Raw genomic sequence first — 20864 nt, forward strand, 5'->3', positions numbered from 1 at the left:
ATTCAAGGTCTATACCAAAATATAATAAAAGCAATATACAGCAAGCCAATAGCCAACATCAAACTAAATAAAGAGAAACTTGAAGCAATCCCACTAAAATCAGGGACAAGGCTGACTAATCTCCCCCATCTATTAAATATAGTACTCGAAGTTCTAACAAGAGCAGTTAGACAACAAAAGATCAAAGGGATACAAATTGGAGAGGAGGAAGTGAAGATATCACCATTTGCGGATAATATGGTAGTATACATAAGTGACCCAAAAAGTCCACAAGAGAACTCCTAAATCTGATAAACAACCTCAGAAAAGTAGCTGGATATAAAATTCACTCAAACAAATCAGTAGCCTTCCTCTACTCCAAGGATAAACAGGCTGAGAAAGAAATTAAGGAAATGACACCCTTCACAATAGTCACAAATAATTTAAAATATCTTGGCCTGACACTAACCAAGCAGGTGAAAGATATGTATGACATAAGCTTCAAGTTTCTGAAGAAAGAAATCCAAGAACACCTCAGAAGATGGAAAGATCTCCAATGCTCATGGGTTGGCAGATTAAAATAGTAAAAATGGCCATTTTACCAAAGAAAACTACAGATTCAATGCAATCCCATCAAAATTCCAAATCAATTCTTCATAGAGATAGAAAGAGCAATTTGCAAATTCATTTGGAATAACAAAAAACACAGGATAGCAAAAACTACTCTCAACAATAAAAAAAAAAAAAAAAAAAAAAAAAAAAAAAAACCTTCTGGAAAAATCACCATCCCTGACTCAAGCTGTACTACAGAGCAACAGTGATAAAAAAAATAACCACATGATATTGATACAGATACAGGCAGGTAGATCAATGGAATAGAACTGAAGAACTAGAAATGAACCCACACACCTTTGGTCACTTGATCTTTGACAAAGGAGGCAAAAGCATCCAGCGGAAAAAAGACAGCATTTTCAATAATTGGTTCTGGATCAACTGATGGACTGCATGTAGAAGAATGCAAATTGACCCATTCTTACCTCCTTGTACAAAGCTCAAGTCCAAGTGAAGCAAGGACCTCCACATAAAACCAGATATGATGAATCTAACAGAAGAGTGGGAAAAAACCTCAAACACATTGCCATCGGAGAAATTTTCCTGAACAGAACACCAATGGCTTATGCTCTAAGGTCAAGATTTGACAAGTGGGACTTCATAAAATTACAAAGATTCTCTAAGTAAGGACACCGTAAATAGGACAAAATAGCAACCAATAGATTGGGAAAAGATGTTTTCCAACCCTACATCCAATAGAGGGCTAACATCCAAAATATACAAAGAACTTAAGAAATTAGACTCCAGAGAACCAAATAACCCTATTAAAAATGCAGTAGAAAACTAAACAGAGAATTCTCAATTGAGGAATCTAGAATGTCTGAGAAGCACTTAAAGAAATGTTCAGCATCCTTAGTCATCAGGGAAATGCAAATCAAAATTACCCTGAAATCCCACCTTATACCAGTCTGAATAGCTAAGATTAAAAACTCAGATGACAGCAGATGCTGGCGAGGATGTGGAGAAAGAGGAACACTCCTCCATTGTTGGTGGGATTTAAAGCTGTTACAACCAGTCTGGAAATCAATCTGACAGGTCCTCAGAAAATTGGAGATAGTTCTACCTGAGGATCCAGCTATAAGATTTCTGAGCATATACCCAAAAGATGCTCCAATATATAACAAGAATATATGCTCCCCTATACTCATAGCAGAGTAATTTATAATAGCCAGAAGTTGGAAACAACCCATATGTCCCTCAACAGAGGAATAGATACAAAAAATGTGGTACATTTACACACTGGAGTACTACTCAGCTATTAAAAACAATGACTCCATAAAATGGATGGAACTTGAAAAAATCCTGAGTAAGGTAACACAGTCACAAAAAAAAAAAAAAAAAAAAAAAAAAAAAAAAAAAAAAAAACCAAAACAAAAAAAAAAAAAAACACCCCACACATGGTATGTACTCACTGATAAGTTGATATTAGCCAAAAAGAAGCTCAGAATACCCATGACACAACTCACAATCCATATAAAACCCCAGAAGAAAGAAGACCACACCAAAGTGTAGATGCTATGGTCCTACTCAGAAGTGGGAAGAAAATAATCTCCAGAAGTAGAGAGAAGGAGGAGGGGGAGGAAAAAGGGGGGTCCGGTTCAGAAAAAGGAGGAGATGGAGTAGAAGTACAGATGGTCTGGAATTTGAAAGGAGGAGAGTAGCAGTGGGAGAGAGGGAACTGAGGGTAGTCACTACAAAGTCCCAGATGCCAGAGACCCAAAAGGTTCCCAGAACCAAACAAGGAGGACATTATCCAAAATACTCAACAAAGGGGAGATAAAACCTGTAGAGACCATATCCAGTGGATAGGCATGGTCCTCGGTTGAGGGATGGGGCCACCCATCCACCTCAAAAATATTAATCCAGAATTTCTCCTGTCAGAGGAAATGCAGGGACAAACAGTGGAGCAGAGACTGAAGAAAAGGCCATCCAGAGATTGCTACACCTAGGGATCCATCCCATCTGCAGACACCAAACTCAAGACACTATTGCTAATTCCAAGAAGTGCTCACTGACAGGAGCATGGTATAGGTGTGCCCTGAGAGATTCTGCCAGAACCTGACCAATACAGATGCCAATGTGCATAGCCAAACATTGAACTGAGCATGGGGACCCCAATGGAAGAGTTAGAGGAAAGACTGAAGGAGCTGAAGGGGTTTGCAACCCCATAGGAAGAACAACAATATCAACCAATCAGAACCCCCAAAGCTCTCAGGGAATAAACCACCAACCAAAGAGTACACATGGAGAGACCCATGGCTCCACCTGGATATGTTGCAGAGGACTGCCTTATCAGGCATCACAGGAAGGGGAGCCTCTTGGTCCTGTGGAGGCTCGATGACCCAGGGTGGCGAATGGCGAATGCTAGGGTGGTGGAGTGGGAGTGGGTTGGAAAGTACCCTCATAGGGGCAACGGGGGAGGGGGGGTCTTGTGGAGAGGAAACTGGGAAGGAAGATAACATTTGAAATATCAATGAATAAAATAAAAGAAAAAAGAAACAAATTATAAAATTGATAACAGACTAGGTCCAGATACGAAGAAAATTTTTTCTCTTGTTAAATTCTAAGTGCTCATATCCTGACTCAAAGAGCACTGATTCAGGGTTTTCTGATCTTACAGTTTAGTATTTGTCACCACTTCCTACAACACATCATTCTGCTTAAATTCCTTATTATTCAAAAATTACTAACAAAATAACTAGCCATCGATATTAGTTCCAAAGAGTTTTCTTATTTTAATAGCTACATACACTGGTGAGCACCCTTAAAAATACACTTGAAATAGTTTACATCTTCTAATATCGTTATATGAAATAGGCAGTTTAGGATATTTAAAAAACATTTATTTTGAAGTGAGAAGAATTATTAGCAACACTCCTCTCCCAACCACCCTAAAGGCTCTTCCAAAACATTATTTACTTTGGAAAAATTGTAATTTTAATTTTATAAATAAAAACTAAATTACATAGCAAAAAAAAAATCACACAAATATTAAGTATAAAAGATAATAAATAATTGTGCCTGAAACTAAGCCCCATTATGCATAAGACACATTGGTAATATATGACAATTACTATTTAGTTAATATGAACATTACATATTTAATGATGTATTAGTATTTAATAAAATCAAAATCTCACCTTTTTGTAGACAGCCATTTTATCAGAATCTAACACAATTATATTCCTTAGCTTTGCATTTGTTTCAGTGACTAAAGGCTTCATAATCATCTCAGAATCAAGCCCTAAGGGAATAAAATAATAAAAAATTGTTCTGTCTTCTTCAATTTGTTAATATTAAATATATTTTAAGGGATGTTATTACCTTCGATCTTAATTTCAGAAATGTTTTCTTTCTGATCCTGAATAAAAATCCGTAAACAAGATAATTCTGCCAAAAGCTGCAAGGTAATAATATCTTCATTCATGGGTAGCTTTAAAGCTACAAAACAAAAATCATGTTGTAACAACATAAGGAAAGGTTTAGTAATTACCACACTACACTTAGAAGGCAGATAAAATATCACCACAAGTAATCAGATCTTCAGTTCAACTATAAGCAAAAATAAATGATTCCCTAGTGAATTGAGAACTCTATAAAAAACAGTTATCTAATGAATATAAAAACAAGCAGGCCTAAGAGTGGTCTCAGAGGTGACTAATCCTTTGAAACTGAAACACCATACCAATAATTGAATCTTTGAGACACCTTTGTCATGGAAAGCAGAGGTGCTCACTATTCTAAATGACAGCAGATAGAACATCTCTAATGCCAAGTTTCAAATGCTCCAAAATCAAAGGTTTTTGGAGCATCACCATTCTACTCAAGAATCATTTGGATTTTTAGAGCATCTTAAATCTTAATCTTCACTCTGATTAAAGATACCATGATAATACTCAAATGCTGCCAGTTACATTTTTCAAATTCCAAATATCATATAGAAATTTAAACTAAATCAAATATGTCTCATCTAATTTTCAACTTAAATCTATTACAAAAGAAGCATCTTTTTTTTTTTTTAGCAGTAATCAGTTTCCTTTATTGCAATTTTCTAAAATTAACTTGGTATATAATGAATCAGTTTAGATTATTTGTCCAATTAAAAACAACAAAGAGCCTAAAATTATTGTTTCAATTGGAAAAAAAAACAAAAAAACTTAAATTTAAAAAAATATACCAAGTTTTTTAATGATATCTCCTTTGTCTTCGGGCTCGGCAGCAGGCACTGAGGCAGATTTTTCCCCTAATTTCGGAAGAATATTATTAAGATAATTCATTGTATTCAAAAGTGCTTCAGTGTGTAAATGAATATCCAAAGAGGAAAAATTCACCTATGAAACAAAACAGACATTATTACTAGGTCAATAAAAATCTGACTTGATGGTTTTTAAAATACCATATGTTTTGTGGTATAAAACACATGATTTAAAATACTCGGCTTGGTACCCAATCCCACAAATTACACAGGAGGCTAGGCTCTCAGGAGCTCTAACATGCCCAAAATCCTAGGTGAGGAGTTTGCAACACCCCACCCTACCCCAAACAGGGAGTAACTGGGACCCCTGGGAACCTAGAAACTTACTAACAGCTAGTAGCACTGGTTCCTTCCAGTCTGTGGCGGTGCCCTGAGCAGACTTAGAGTGCCAGCTGTGTACCCAATCCCACAAAACCCAGAGGAGGCTGGACTCCCAGGAGCTCTAACACACCCAGGAACACAGGATCATAGGATCACAGGATCTCAGGAGCTTGGTCACACCAGGATTTCAAGATCCCAGAAGCAGCCTGACTCCCAGGAACTCTTACACTCAGGATCTCAGAATCACATGATCACAGAGACAGCTGGACTCTGAGGAGTTCTGGCCCAACCAAGATAACAGGAAAGACAGGCACCAGTCAAAAACAGTGAGTGCAGGTAGCAATAAAGATAACCAGATGGCAAAAGGCAAGCACAAGAACATAAGCAACAGAAACCAAAATTACTTGGCATCATCAGAACCTAGTTCTCCCACCACAGCAAGTCTTGAATACCCCATAATACTGGAAAAGCAAGATTAAGATTTAAACTTACTTCTTTAATAAATAATGACAATAGAGGACTTTAACTCCATTAAAGAAATACAGGAGAACACAGGTAAACAGGTAGAAGCCCTTAAAAAGGGAACACAAAAATCCCTTAAAGAATTACAACAAAACACAACCAAACAGGTGAAGGAATTGAACAAAACCATCCAGGAAATAAAAATAAAAGTAGAAACAATAAATAAATCACAAAGGGAGACTACCCTGGAGGGAAAAAAAAAAGCTAGGAAAGAGATCAAGAGTCATAGATGCAAGCATCATCAACAGAATACAAGAGATAGAATAGAGAATCTCAGGTGCAGAAGATACCATAGGAAATACTGACACACTGTCAAAGAAAATACAAAATGCAAAAAGTTCCTAACCAAAAACATGCAAGAAATCCAAGACACAATAAGAAGACCAAACCTAAGGATAATAGGTATAGAAGAGAGTGAAGGTTCCCAAATTAAAGGGACAGTAAATATCTTCAACAAAATTATAGAAGAAAACTTGCCTAACCTAAAAAAGATGCTAATGAACATAGAAGAAGCCTACAGAACTCCAAAAAGACTAGATCAGAAAAGAAATTCCTCCTGTCATATAATTAAAACACCAAATGCACAAAACAAAGAAAGAATATTGAGAGCAGTAAGGGGAAAAGGTCAAGTAATTTACAAAGGCAGACCTATTAGAATCATACCAGACTTCTCATCAGAGACTATAAGGCCAGAAGATCCTGAACAGATGTCATACAGACCCTAAGAGAATACAAATGCCAGGCCAGACTACTATATCCAGCAAAACTCTCAATTACTATAGATGGAGACACTTCAACATCCTACTCTCACCAATGGACAGATCATGGAAACAGAAATTTCACACAGACACAGAGAAACTAATAGAAGTTATGAATCAAATGGATTTAACAGATACCTACAGAACATTTCATCCTAAAACAAAAGAATATACCTTCTTCTCAGCGCCTCATGGTACCTTCTCCAAAACTGACCATATAATTGGTCACAAAAAAGGCCTCAACACAAACAAGAAAAGTGAAATAATCCCATGCATCCTATCAGATCACTGAGGACTAAGGCTGGTCTTCAATAATGACAAAAACAACAGAAAGCTCACATACACATGGAAAGTAAAAAACATTCAATTATAACTTGGTCATGAAAGAAATAAAGAATTTAAAGACTTTTTAGAATTTAATGAAAATGAAGGCATATCAGACTAAAACTTGTAGGACACAATGAAAGAAGTGCTAAGAAAAAACCTCATACTTCTAAGTGTCTACAAAAACTGGAGAGAGCATACACTAGCAACTTGACAACACATCTGAAAAGTTAAGAACAAAAAGAAGCAAATACACCCAAGAGGAGTAGAAGACAGGAAATAATCAAATTAAGGGATGAAATCAACCAAGTAGAAACAAAAAGAACTATAAAAACAATCAACAAAACCAGGAGCTGGTAGTTCTTTGAGAAAATCAACAAGATAGATTAAACCCTTAGCCAGACTAACTAGAGGGCACAGAGACAGTATCCAAATTAATAAAATCAGAACTGAAAAGGGTGACATAACAACAAAAACCGAAGAAATTCAAAAATTCATCTTGTTCTACTATAAAAGCCTATACTCCACTAAACTAAAAAATCTGGATGAAATGAACAATTTTCTGGGCAGATACCCAGTACCAAATTTAAATCAGGATCAGATAAACCATCTAAACAGTCCCATCACCCCTAAAGAAATAGCAGCAGTCATTAAAAGTCTACCCAACAAAAAAAAACCAGGACCAGATGGCATTACTGCCGAATTCTGTAAGACCTTCAAAGAAGACCTAATACCAATTCTCTTTAAACTATTCCACAAATAAAAACAAGGAACACTACCAAATTCATTCTATGAAGCCACAATTACGCTCAATACGTAAACCATGCCAAACCATACCAAAGACCCTACTAAGAAAGAGAACTTCAGACCAATCTCCCTTATGAATAGCGATACAAAATACTCAATAAAATTCTCACAAACTGAATCCAAGAACACATCAAAACAATCATCCATCATGATCAAGTAGGCTTTATCCCAGGAATGCAGGAATGGTTCAATATACCAAAATCCATCAACGTAATCCACAATATAATCAAACTCAAAGGAAAAAAACCACATGATCATCTCAATAGATGCTGAGGGATCATTTGACAAAATTCAATGTCCCTTCATGGTAAAAGTCTTGGAAAGATCAGGAATTCAAGGCCCATACCTAAACACAGAAAAGCAATATACAGCAACCAGTAGCCAACATCAAACTAAATGGAGAGAAACTTGAAGCAATCCCACTAAGATCAGGGACTAGACAAGGCTGCCCACTCACATTACCTATTCAATATAGTACTCGAAGTCCTAGCCAGAGCAGTAAGGCAATAAAAGGAGGTCAAAGAGATACAAATTGGAAAGGAAGAAGTCAAAATATCACTATTTTGAGATGATATGATAGTATACTTAAGTGACCCTAAAACTTCCACCAGAGAACCCCTAAGTCTGATAAACAACTTCAGCAAAGTGGCTGGATATAAAATTGACTCAAACAAATCAGAAGGCCCTCCTCTACTCAAAGGAAAAACAGGCTGAGGAAAGAAATTAGGAAAATGAAACCCTTCAAAATAGTCACAAATAATATAAAATACCTTGGTGAAAATCTCACCAAGCAAGTTAAAGATCTGTATGACAAGAATATCAAGTCCCTGAAGAAAGAAATTGAAAATGATCTCAGAAAATGAAAAGATCTCTCTTGCTCATGGATTGGCAGGATTAATATAGTAAAAATGGCCATCTTGCCAAAAACAATGTACAGATTCAATGCAATCACCATCAAAATTCCAACTGATTTCTTCACAGAGATAGAGCAACTTGCAAATTCATTTAGGATAGCAAAAACTATTCTCAATAATAAAAGAACTTCTGGGGGAATCACCATCCCTAACCTCAAGCTGTACTACAGAACAACAGTGATTAAAAACTGCATGGTACTGGTACAGAGACAGGCAGAAAGATCGATGGAAAAGAACTGAACACCCAGAAATGAACCCACACACCTTTGGTCACTTGATCTTTGACAAAAGAGCTAAAACCATTCAGGGGGGAAAAAGACAGCATTTTCAACAAATGATGCTCCTTCAACTGGAGGTCAATATGTAGAAGAATCCAAAGTGATCCACTCTAATTTCCTTGTACAAAGCTCAAGTCCAAGTAGATCAAGGACCTCCACATAAAACCAGATACACTGAAACTAATAGAAGAGAAAGTAGGGAAGAGCCTCGAACACATGGGCACAGGGAAAAAGTTTCTGAACAAGACACCAATGGCTTATGCTCTAAGATCAAGAATTCAAAAAGGGGACCTCCTAAAACTACAAAGCTTCTGTAAGGCAAAGGATACTGTCAATAGGAGAAAATGGCAACCAATAGACTGGGGAAAGATCTTTACCAATCCTACATCTGATAGAGGGCTAATATCCAATGTATACAAAGAACTCAAGAAACTAGACCCTAGACAATCAAATAACCCTATTTAAAAATGGGGTATAGAACTAAACAAAGAATTCTCAACTGAGTAACCTGAATGGTCAAAAAGCACCTAAAGAAATGTTCAACATCCTTAGTCATCAGGGAAATGCAAATCAAAACAACACTGAGATTCCACCTCACACCAGTCAGAAAGACTAAGATCAACAACACAAGTTATAGCAGATGCTGGCGGGGATGTGGAGAAAGAGGAATACTCCTCCATTGTTGGTGGGATTGTAAGATGGTGCAACCACTCTGGAAATCAGTCTGGCGGTTCCTCAGAACATTGGACACAGTATTACCTGAGGACCCAGTTATACCACTCCTGGACATATACCCAGAAGATGCTCCAACATATAACAAGGACACATGCTCCAGTATGTTCATAGCAGCCTTATTTATAATAGTCTGAAGCTGTAAAGAACCCAGATGTTCTTCAACAGAGGAATGGATATAGAAAATGTGGTACATTTGCACAATGGAGTACTGCTCAGCTATTAAAAACAATGAATTCATGAAATTCTTAGTCAAATGAATGGAACTAGAAAATATCATCCTGAGTGAGGTAACCCAATCACAAAGGAACACACATGGTATGCACTAATTGATAAGTGGATATTAGCCCCAAAGCTCACAATATCTAAGACATAACACACAGACCACATGAAGTTCCAGAAGGAAGACCAAAGTGTGGGTGCTTTGGTCCTTCTTAGAAAGTGTAACAATTACTCACGGGAGCAGAATGGAGCAGAGACTGGAAGAGAGACCATCCAGAGACTGCCCCTACCTTGGTGTCTATCTCATGTACAGTCACCAAATGCACACTGTTGTGGATGCCAGGAAGTGCATGCTGACAGAATTCTGATTTACCTGTCTCCTGAGAGGCTCTATCAGAGCCTGACATATATAGAAGTGAGTGCTTGCAGCTAACCATTGAACTGATTATAGGGTCCCCAATGGAGGAGTTAGAGAGAAGACTGAAGATGCTGAAGGGGCTTGTGTTCCAAAGGGGAGAGTGATAATACCAACCAACTAGAGTACCCAGGGTCTAAACTACCAGCCTGGGAAACACATGGAGGGACCCACTGCTTGAGCTATGTATGCAGTGGAAGATGGCTTTGTCTTGTTGGGTTTCAGTGGGAGAGGAGAGCTTTGGTTTTGTGCAGGCTGGATGCCCCAGTGTAGGGGAATTGGACGGTGGGGAATAGGGAGTGGGAGGATGGGTGGGGGCAAACCCTCACAGGAGGAGGAGGAGAGAAGGGATAAGGGGTTTCTTGGGGGTGAATGGGGAAAGAGGATAACATTTAAAATGTAAATAAATAAAATACCCAATAATAAAAAAAGAAAACAGATAATGGAACTGGCTATTGCAGTCAAGCATTTGAGACTTTTGGTCAACAATTTAATAATAAATTAATATCGATATTAATTTAGTAATAAATTAATACTAATATTAATTTAGTAATAAATTAATATTAATATTAATATAGTAATAAATTCATATTAATTTAGTAATAAATTAATATTGTGTTTTTTCTGCAGGATGCTGAAGGAGCATGTGGCTGCCAGAGTGATTGGTGAGACATACTGATGCTGGGACAAAGAATGATGTTGACCTGTGAGCTTGCTGAGTGCCCTGACAATGCTTACTGGGAAGTTGTATTGGACATATGTTCCTGACCCACCTTTGCTTTCCTATATCCCAGATGGGACAAGCTGCCTTGCCTCAAGATTTTAGACCTTGTAGGACAGAGAATCAAAGAGAGAAGTTATAATTACATTTGTATTTTTCTTAAGTGTGACCAGTTATTTGGACTCAATCATGTACTGGTCTAGAAATCAATCCAATATTAGAAATAACAGTCTTCATATGGAAGGCTGGATCTGGACATTTTCAGAGGTATATCTGAAAGATAGCTGCAGTTCTCTAGTTATGTTAGTAAGAGATAAAGTTGGAACACGAACTGGATTTCAAACAAGTGTTATGTGTTAAGCCTCTTTTAATTGTCAAGTAAAAATTATTTTGTTTCTTCTACAGTATTTAATGTACGTTGCAATTATTGTATACTTTTTAATCATGTTAGTGTGTTGAAACCTGGCATGTCTGTTACGGGGGGGTCTATCAACCAGCTATTGTTTTTTGCCCTGAGTATTACAGAAACTTGGTTTTCTGAAAAATGCTTGCAAGTACTGGAAGAAGTGAGTCAGGTTTTAAGCAGAAGCAAGAGGGTAATAGGCTTGATTATTGCTGGTACAACAGCTTTAATTACATTAATTGCTAGCACCACTGCTTTTGCAATTGCTTTGACACAAGAAGTTAAGATAGCTACTTTTGTTAATCATTTAGCAAAAAAAAAAGTTACTAATGTGTTCAGTATACAAGAGGATTTAGATAGGTATTTGGAACAATGGATTAATGCTCTTTATCCTATTCAAATTATTGGAAAGAGGTTCAGAGTTTAAGAGTAAGGAGACATCTTGAGTGTCATGTCAAATACCAATGAAGTTGTAGTACTTCTAAAATTTACAATGATAGTCATTATATTTAGGAAAATCTTTAAAGATACTTGCAGGGTATTTGGCGTAAGTCTAACAACTCTCTGGATGTTTTAACTTTGCATAGTGAGATAATGAATTTAAAGAATGCTGAAAGAATAAAGAATAAAGAATAAAGAAAGAATAAATAAATACTCAGTTTATTCTCAAGGACTTTATGATCAATTATTAACAAATTAATTATTTTTCTTATATAATTAATGATTATTATTATATAAATATAATTAATTATTATATAATTATTAATTATAAAACAACTATTGGTAAGACATCTAAACACAGGAATACAGTATCTAATTTTAAGATAAGTAATTATATACTCATACCTTAATAAGTTGTAAAACATTGTTATAGGTAGTATTCAAATTTGGTGCATTTTTTTCAACCTATCCATAAAGAAAATGTATCAATTAGAACATGTTAGAACGGCATGTTATAGCTACAATTGTTTAATAGGTACAAATTTCTCATGATTTGCACACTATACATAAATTAATCATATGTGACAGTGAATATTACATTATATACTTAGTGATATAGATATGTATAGTATATACATATACTATACATATACATGCATATGACAACATACTGAAAATATTGAAAAAGTCACAATTTATTCTCTTTGGATAGTAATTCATTTAATATGCATAACACAACTGCTTTATCCATTTTCTTTAAATTTTGTATATTCTAAAACCTGATATAAATTTAGTAACAAAAATTTAAAGAAATCTCCACTTATCAAAAACAAAAATGGTCTTTAAGTACAATAAAATTCTCTTGGCAAAATTCTTATTACAGAATAATTATTAAAGCATTAGAACATCAAAATAAAGAATAATTCATAAATAGACCACAGTACATATAGAAGATTCATAAAAATTTTTTTAAATATTATTTATTTAATGTATATAAGTATATTGTAGCTGTTTTCAGACACACCAGAAGAGGGCATCAGATCCCATTGGTTGTGGGGAATTAATCTCAGGAGTCAGTGCTCTTAACCACTGAGCTATCCATCCATCTATCTCTCTAGTCCCTACTCCCACCCCTGTTTTTTAAATATTAAGATTCACAAAATTTTAAAACAGATATTGTGAACCAACATAAATGACACTTAAAAAGCAGGTAACTATACAGTGGTAGAAATGGAGTAAATTCATTGTCTTGAACTGTAAACAATAAGACATTTTATCAAGTCTAAACATTTGTTTCTTTTTCAATACTCTGGTGGGAAAAATCAAACTAGAAACCATTTTTTTTTTTTTTTTTTTGGAACACAGGGAACTTACTTTGCTGTATAAAGTATTTGTAAATCAAAGCCACATGACAATAATGACAAAACAATAGGCCCTTAGAGGAAGTGACAAAGTTATGTTAAGAGTGTGGATTAAGCACACTAAATTCTGAATTTCAATGGCACATCTATCTTCCTATGAGGTGAGATCAAAACTACGTACCCTCATGAATTCCAATGTTAATAAATCTTCCATTGTGTTATCCAGGGTTGTGATCAAATGAACTGGTTTCTTGTTTTCATCTAAAAATAATTTAAAAATTATTTCTTGGTGGGGATATTAACTGAAAATAAATTCGTAATTATGATTGAAAATGATTTCCCTAGATTCTCCTCAATAAAGTCCCAATTTCTTTTTTAAACTCAAAAAAAAAAAAAAAATGTTATTCTCCATACAATGTACTCTTCCTTTCTACTTTAACACTAAAGTCTCAAGTCCATAACAAAACAATCTGTTAAAGAACCATAGTAATTTTTAGGGCATGAAGAATTCTAGTATTGAGTCATAACAAATAATATCGACAAAAAGTAATCAAAAAAGATAAGGAAGGGCACTTCATATTCATCAAAAGAAAAATGTACCAAGATGAACTCTCAATTCTGAACATCCATACCCCAAATGCAAGGGTACCCGCATATATAAAAGAAACTTTACTAAAGCTTAAAGCATACATTGCACCTCACACAATAATAGTGGGAGATTTCAACACCCCTCTCTCAGCAATGGACAGATCATGGAAACAGAAACTAAACAGACACACAATGAAACAAACAGAAGTTATGAACCAACTGGACTTAACTGATTCTATAGAACATTTCATCCTAAAACAAAAGAATACACCTTTTTCTCAGCACCTCATGGTACCTTCTCCAAAATAGACCATATAATTGGTCACAAAACAGGCCTCAAGAGATACAAAAAGATTGAAATAATCCCTTGTACCACCATGGACTAAGGCTGGTCTTTAATAATGAGAAAAACAACAGAAAGCCCACATATATGTGGAAACTGAACAATGCTCTACTCAATGATGACTTGGTCAAGGAAGAAATAAAGAAATTAAAGACTTTTTAGAATTTAATGAAAATGAGGACACATCATACCAAAACTTGTGGGACTCCATGAAAGCAGTACTAAGAGGAAAACTCATAGCTCTAAGTGCTTACAAAAAGAAACTGGAAAGAGCATACACTAACAACTTGACAGCACACCTGAAAGCGTTAGAATAAAAAGAAGCTAATATACCCAAGAGGAGTAGACGGCAGGAAATAATCAAATTCGGGGCTGAAACCAACCAAGTAGAATCAGAAAAAAACTATACAAAATATCAACAAAACCAGGAGCTGGTTCTTTGAGAAAATCAACAAGATAGATAAACCCTTAGCCAGACTAACCAAAGGCCACAGAGACAGTATTCAAATTAATAAAATCAGAACTGAAAAGGGAAACATAACAACAAGAAACTGAGGAAATCAAAAAAAAATCGTCAGATCCTACTACAAAGGCCTATACTCAACAAAATTGGAAAATCTGGATGAAATGGACAATTTTCTAGACAGATACCAAGTATCAAAATTAAATCAGGAGCAGATAAACCATCTAAACAGTCCCATAACCCCTAAAGAAATAGAAGCAGTCATTAAAAGTCTCCCCACCAAAAAAAGTCTGGGACCAGAGGGTTTTAGTGCAAGAATTTTATCAGACCTTCAAGGAAGACCTAATACCAATTCTCTTCAAACTATTCCACAAAATAGAAACAGAAGGAACACTACCCAATTCATTCTATGAAGCCACAATTACACTCATACCTAAACCACACAAAGACCCAACAAAGAAAGATAACTTCAGACCAATCTCTCTAATGAATATTGATGCAAAAATACTCAATAAAATTCTTGCAAACCGAATCCAAGAACACATCAAAACAATCATCCATCATGATCAAGTAGGCTTTATGCCAGGAATGAAGGAATGGTTCAATATTCGGAAATTCATCAATGTAATCCACCAAATAAATAAACTCAAAGAAAAAAAAACCACATGATCATCTGACTAGACGCTGAGAAAGCATTTGACTAAATTCAACATCCCTTCATGGTAAAAGTCTTGGAAAGATCGGGAATTCAAGGCCCATACCTAAACATAGTAAAAGCAATATACAGCAAGCCAGTAGCCAACACCAAACTAAATGGAGAGAAACTTGAAGCAATCCTACTAAGATCAGGGACTAGACAAGGCTGCCCACTCTCACCCCACCTATTCAATATAACAATGCCTTGAAAAAAAAAAAACAGTATCTCTGAAAACACTAGTTGTTGAGATAGATCAAAAAATGTTAATTTCTCTATACACCAGATAGAAATCAGTCTTAGCAGTATAAAATAATTACTAGTTTTATTACCGATCTAGTTCAAAACTAGAGATTCTATGAGAACTGCTAGGGAAGAGCTATCTGTATAGCCTTTAAAACTGTCACTATCAAATTACTTATGGCTGTTGAAACTCAGCATCTAGAGACTTAGATAAAGATCCACAAAGTAATTACCATGATTTTGCAGAGAAAACAGAACAATGTGCACACAGCCCTTCAAACCTAAAAGCTTAAGAGTACAAGAACCAGTTTCCTATTTTAGGTACTACTCACTACAGTTTTCAACCCTAAAGAAGATCTACACATCATTTACACATTAATTTTGACATAACAGAACAAAATTTAGCATTTTCTACATGTGATGATCTTTGTGTAACTAAGAGATAACTGTAATATAACTACACAAATACAAATACACAACTGTGACAATCTACCACATTCAAGTTTGAGAGACTGAGAGATAACTGACACATTACACCATACTCAAGTTACTGCAATCAAATGATAACTTGAAATAATCCAGCACACTAAAGTTTGGGAGACCAAGAGATAACTGACACAGTATACCACATTCAGGTTTGGGAGATCAAGAGATAACCGTGACATAGTCCATCACCCTCAAGTTCCCACAGACTGGAAAACAAGTAGAGACTGTGAAACCATACCATGCATCACCTCTGATTTAATTTTAGGTTAAACTACTTAACTTGATACATGATTTATAAAAGAGCCAATGAACTTAACAGATGTCACTCACCAAAGAAGTTATGACAAATTGGCACATGAAAAGATTTTATATATCATATATCATCAGAGAAATTCAAACTGCCATTACATACCTATTAGAAGGACTCAATTCTGGATACTAACAAGATGTGACAAGGACAGAACAACAAGCACTCTTATTTATTACCAACAGAAATGCAAAATGACATAATACCAGGAACTTTGGAGGTTCATTACAAATGTTACATAATTAACATATAATCTAGGGTTATGCTCCTTAGTATTTACCCAAAGAAAAGGGCATACCAGCTCTATTCCAAAGTTTGCATATAGATATTTATAGCATCTTTATTCATAACTGACAAAACCCAGAAGAAATCAAGATGTTGTTTATGAAGTTAGTGGATAAGCAACCAATAATGTTTCTAGAGAAAGAGGTATAATTTATTGATCAACAATAACTAGCTGTCAAGCCATGAAAAGATAAGGAGAAATTTAAACATAGATTACTAAAAGAAGCCAACCTTAAAAAGATGTACACTGTATTGTTCCAATGAAGATATGCAATACAAAGGTAAAGCATGGACGACAAGGAGGTGATCTTAAGCCAGGTAGCACAACAGAATGAATGAAAAACTGCAGATATTCAGCATAGTAAAGCTATGCTTATAATGAAAGCAGTGTAGAAACTTGCCTTTATATATTTGTCTAAACACATAAAAAGTTTAAATGTTTAAGTCTAATGTAAATAATGAATTTCAGGTGATAAAGTGAATACGTTCATCAATTTTAACAAACATATCACACTGTTAGGGAAGCTAGTAAGTGAATAGACAGACCTAGAAAAGATTTATTCAATAAAGTAATCCAGATGCAGAAGACAAATGCCTCTCTTGTCTATAGTTCCTAGCCCCAAATAACAAGATTCAAGTGCAGATACAACCCCTCATTTAAAGTTTGTCTTTGTAGCAAATGAAGACAAGCAAAGAAAAAAATAACAAAATAGAAATCAATAGATTCATTGACATGGAAGCTCCTGCATCTATGACTCAGGGAACATCACAGAAGAGGGAGGAACAAGACTGTAAGAGCCAGGAAGTCTGCTGTGAGAGTCCTGAAAGGGCTACATACACAGGACTAGAACAATGGCAGTACCAACAGACATGCTAATATGCAATAGGGAATGTTTCACAGGGTCCTATTCCTAGAAAAAAAAAAAAAAAAACCACCAACAACAAAAGCAATATAGGCTTCTAATGACTGTTGAGAGAGGTAGAATTAGCCTCTCCAGGAGTGATTGCCTAAACTGGTTATTCAATACAAAAATTATTAAGCCCCGAAATCACATATAGACAACAAAAACAGACTCAGCACACTTTATTTATATACTTGGGTATACACACACATATATGTAATATTCTAAGAAAGATAGGTGCTATTGATTTAAAAGTGGAGGATTTGTGGGAGGGGCTGGAGGGAGAAGGGAAAGGGTAAATGATATAATCAAATTTTAAATTAAAATGTACTGAGGAAAGAAAACAGACTACCATAATTTAAAGGTAATAGCCTTGGACTGTTTTCTTAGATTTTCAAAATATAAATATATTGATTCAAAGTCTAAGGAACAGAAAATTCAATAGCAGGTAATAAATTATGAAAGTAATGTACATATTTTAATAGTCTTACCTAAATATTCTGGAGATCTTAGCCATAATTCTTTCAAAAAGGCATTTCCTTTCAAGTCAAATGTTCTAACTTCAGCTTCTGTTCCCAATCCTAAAACACCCATTTCCAGCACAGGTAGTTCACAGTCTCCCACAAGGTGATAAAACTGAATCAACACCTACAGAAGAAAGGCAAAGTACACAGGTCACATATGTGATAACAATACATAAATACAGAAGATGTAGTATGTGGTGGTATATTATGAATTAAATGTAATATTGATTTTATATTCCCCCCACACATATAAAGCATACTTACACTGTAGAATCATCACCAAAAAGATGTAGTGAAAAACTGCCCACAATATACCAATAAACACTAATTCTTAAGGAAGATAATCAAGAAAATCATACACCAAGTCTCCATAAGCCTTGGACAGTGTCTATAGCAATGAGACTATTTGAGCAAACTGTACAAAGTATAAATGACAATTCACATAGCCCACACTTATGTAACTTACCTCTGCTACTTCAAATCGCATCCTAAGTCGAAGAAAATTCATTGAACTATCTTTCCTTTGTAATTTTTTCTGTCGAGTTCCTTTAACCCTACATGACACTTGAGGACATTCTTCCAAGGGACTACATGGTGCATCGAAAAATTCCTCCTCTGAGTCTAAATTTCAGGAATATTTTGTTTTAGTCAACAGCATAAATAGCATGTTTAACATATGTTTTTTAATTTTTCTGAATTAAATGTAAGCATTAAAATGCTATGGGTCTATATTAAAAGTTGAACACAAAAGCTAGAAAAAGAATACAGAAAATTACTTTTAAATAAATATAACACTGCAAAGAATAAAATGTATGAAAATTATAAAATATTTAATATTTAGCTTAAAATCAATTTCTTAAGATTCATTTTTCTTAAAGCCAGGTTCCAAACTAAGTGCTTTAGTTAGGACAGATGACAGAGGTTCTGGTTAGTCAACAAAATGATGGACTGGGTATTAGGACTATCTTGTACCTCACTGGTACAATTAGGAATAACTATGCTCTAATTGCATTTTGAGAGAAAAGTTTTATTTTAACAGGAAGGGTGAAGTTAGGTGATGGGGGGGGGTGAGCATGGAGGCAGATGTTCACGTGTCTCCACCAGTCAAAGATAGTTTATATATCTAGGTTGGGTAGTGGGCTACACTTCTGATTGAGCATTACCAAACTTATAAAGTCTTTGATTAACATTTTTAAAAAATGTATAAAAGCAAAAAGGAAAAGGGGGCATGGGATAGGGGTTTTCTAGGGAGGGAAAATGGGGAAAGGGGATGGCATCTGAAATGTAAATAAAATATAAAAAATTTTTAAAAAAAGATTCATTTTTCTTATTATATGCATATATATCTGTCGGCAGGCATATGAATGAAGGGGCCCATAGAGTCCAAAGAAAGGCCACAGATTCCCTTGAGCTGGAATGAGGCAGTAGAGAGTTGCCCAGCATGGGTACTACAAACTGAACTGTGATCCTATGCAAGTACAGAATGAACTCTCAACCACTGAGCTCTCTCTCCCAACTCAAAAAAATCAGCTTAAAAAAAAAAAGCATTAGTCTAGTTCAAAGTTAGATAAGAAATGTTTATAACAGAAAACTATACCAGTGTCTGTGTACAATATGAATACTAACAGTAATATGTTACCATGCTTACTGTATTTGGACAGTGTTAACAGAACTTAGTTTAAAACTCTGCAATATTAGCACAGAGGCCAGGATCAGAAGTGTTAATAAAGCACCCCCCTTTAACTACAACTTGATTTAATGTAATTTTAGTTACCTATAATCAGCCATGGTCTGAAAATAGTACATAAAAAATTGAACTAGTCAACTATGTAAAAAATCAAACCAGTTTTTAATTGAGTAATGTGAGGAGTTCTCATACTACCTGCCTCAAAGGTGACTTATCCATTTGTCAGCAGTTTTATTGTGTGCTAAAAAGGAGCAGCTTCCTTTTGATGTTCAAAGTTCACAGGCTTGATGGAGTGAACTAACCATAGACAGCGGTAAAGACAGATCAATGAATGAATGTGAACTGAGGAGAATCAACCACAAGACTGTGGACTGACATGACCCCGTGAGGTTCATATATTCACAGCCTTCTTTACAAGGGAGGGAAGATGAGGACTGTAACAACAATTTTATGGAAGAGTAAGTTACTTAGGTAAATGAATGAGTCCAATGCTCAGACACTGGCTAGGAAAGTTCTTGGAGAACTAAATATACCATATTGATTAACAATTGCCTATGTGTAAATTCAGTACCTACCGGTACAGTGACATTCTTTAAACTTTCCCTATAGGCAAGGGTTAATGAGAATTGAGGAAGAAGCTATTGTTAGCTGTTGATAACTTGTTTTCTTTAACAGGTTAGGTGGTGGTATCTTACTTAAAGCCTTTTCCATCACATCTACAAGGACTTTTAAGTGAGCAGGCTGACACAGACCTCTCAGAATATATATTAAAACTATAGGATCGAAAACTGTGAAGTTATTAAACAATTTAGTCACACTACTAGAAGGAAATGGCTACTGGGAAAGGAGAGTCATTCTTTAGGGACATGGCCCCTGCCAGGCTGTTCATGCCATATATTCATGTGTACATGTGTTGCTCTATATGGACTCTGGGGCTATTAGTACCATTGAAAGGAGGACATAAGTCAGAGAGAAACAGAATGCTAAGCTCTAGGGGGAGTTGGAATGAGTAGTGGTGAATGGATACGATGAAAACACCATGTAAAAGTATGAAATGTTCAAAGAAGAAAAAATATCTAAAAAGAAATTAGTAAACTACAAACACACTGAAGTGAAGTACATCCCTAATAGGCTAAACCTGTTAGGTCATATAACCTCAGACTTAACCTTTCTCTGCACACCACATACACATTTTCTTTGTTAGTCTTCTCTAAAGTCTTGAAAATGTAGAATATATATTTTTCCAACATGGCCATAAAAAAAAAAAAAAAAAAAAG

General features: G+C 35.3%; 1 protein-coding gene across 5 annotated transcripts in view; it reads right to left on the bottom strand.

The window, feature by feature from the left end:
* The window catches only part of Vps13a (vacuolar protein sorting 13 homolog A), a 191713-nt gene that overhangs the window by 112538 nt on the left and 58311 nt on the right, over nucleotides 1–20864 (bottom strand). For all 5 annotated transcript variants that reach the window (XR_013105785.1, XM_076918218.1, XM_034498455.2 and 2 more), the window contains exons 25-31: nucleotides 18367–18521; nucleotides 17868–18024; nucleotides 13247–13326; nucleotides 12110–12169; nucleotides 4769–4922; nucleotides 3916–4032; nucleotides 3732–3835 (exon numbers count right to left, since the gene is read on the bottom strand). Coding sequence is in view for 4 of the 5 variants with exons in the window: in XM_076918218.1 (XP_076774333.1) it covers nucleotides 3732–3835; nucleotides 3916–4032; nucleotides 4769–4922; nucleotides 12110–12169; nucleotides 13247–13326; nucleotides 17868–18024; nucleotides 18367–18521 (827 nt within the window). In the remaining variant the exon portion in view is untranslated. The remainder of the gene's footprint in view (nucleotides 1–3731; nucleotides 3836–3915; nucleotides 4033–4768; nucleotides 4923–12109; nucleotides 12170–13246; nucleotides 13327–17867; nucleotides 18025–18366; nucleotides 18522–20864) is intronic.

Source organism: Arvicanthis niloticus, chromosome 1 (genome assembly GCF_011762505.2).
Source record: "Arvicanthis niloticus isolate mArvNil1 chromosome 1, mArvNil1.pat.X, whole genome shotgun sequence".
Classification (NCBI taxonomy): Eukaryota; Metazoa; Chordata; class Mammalia; order Rodentia; family Muridae; genus Arvicanthis; species Arvicanthis niloticus.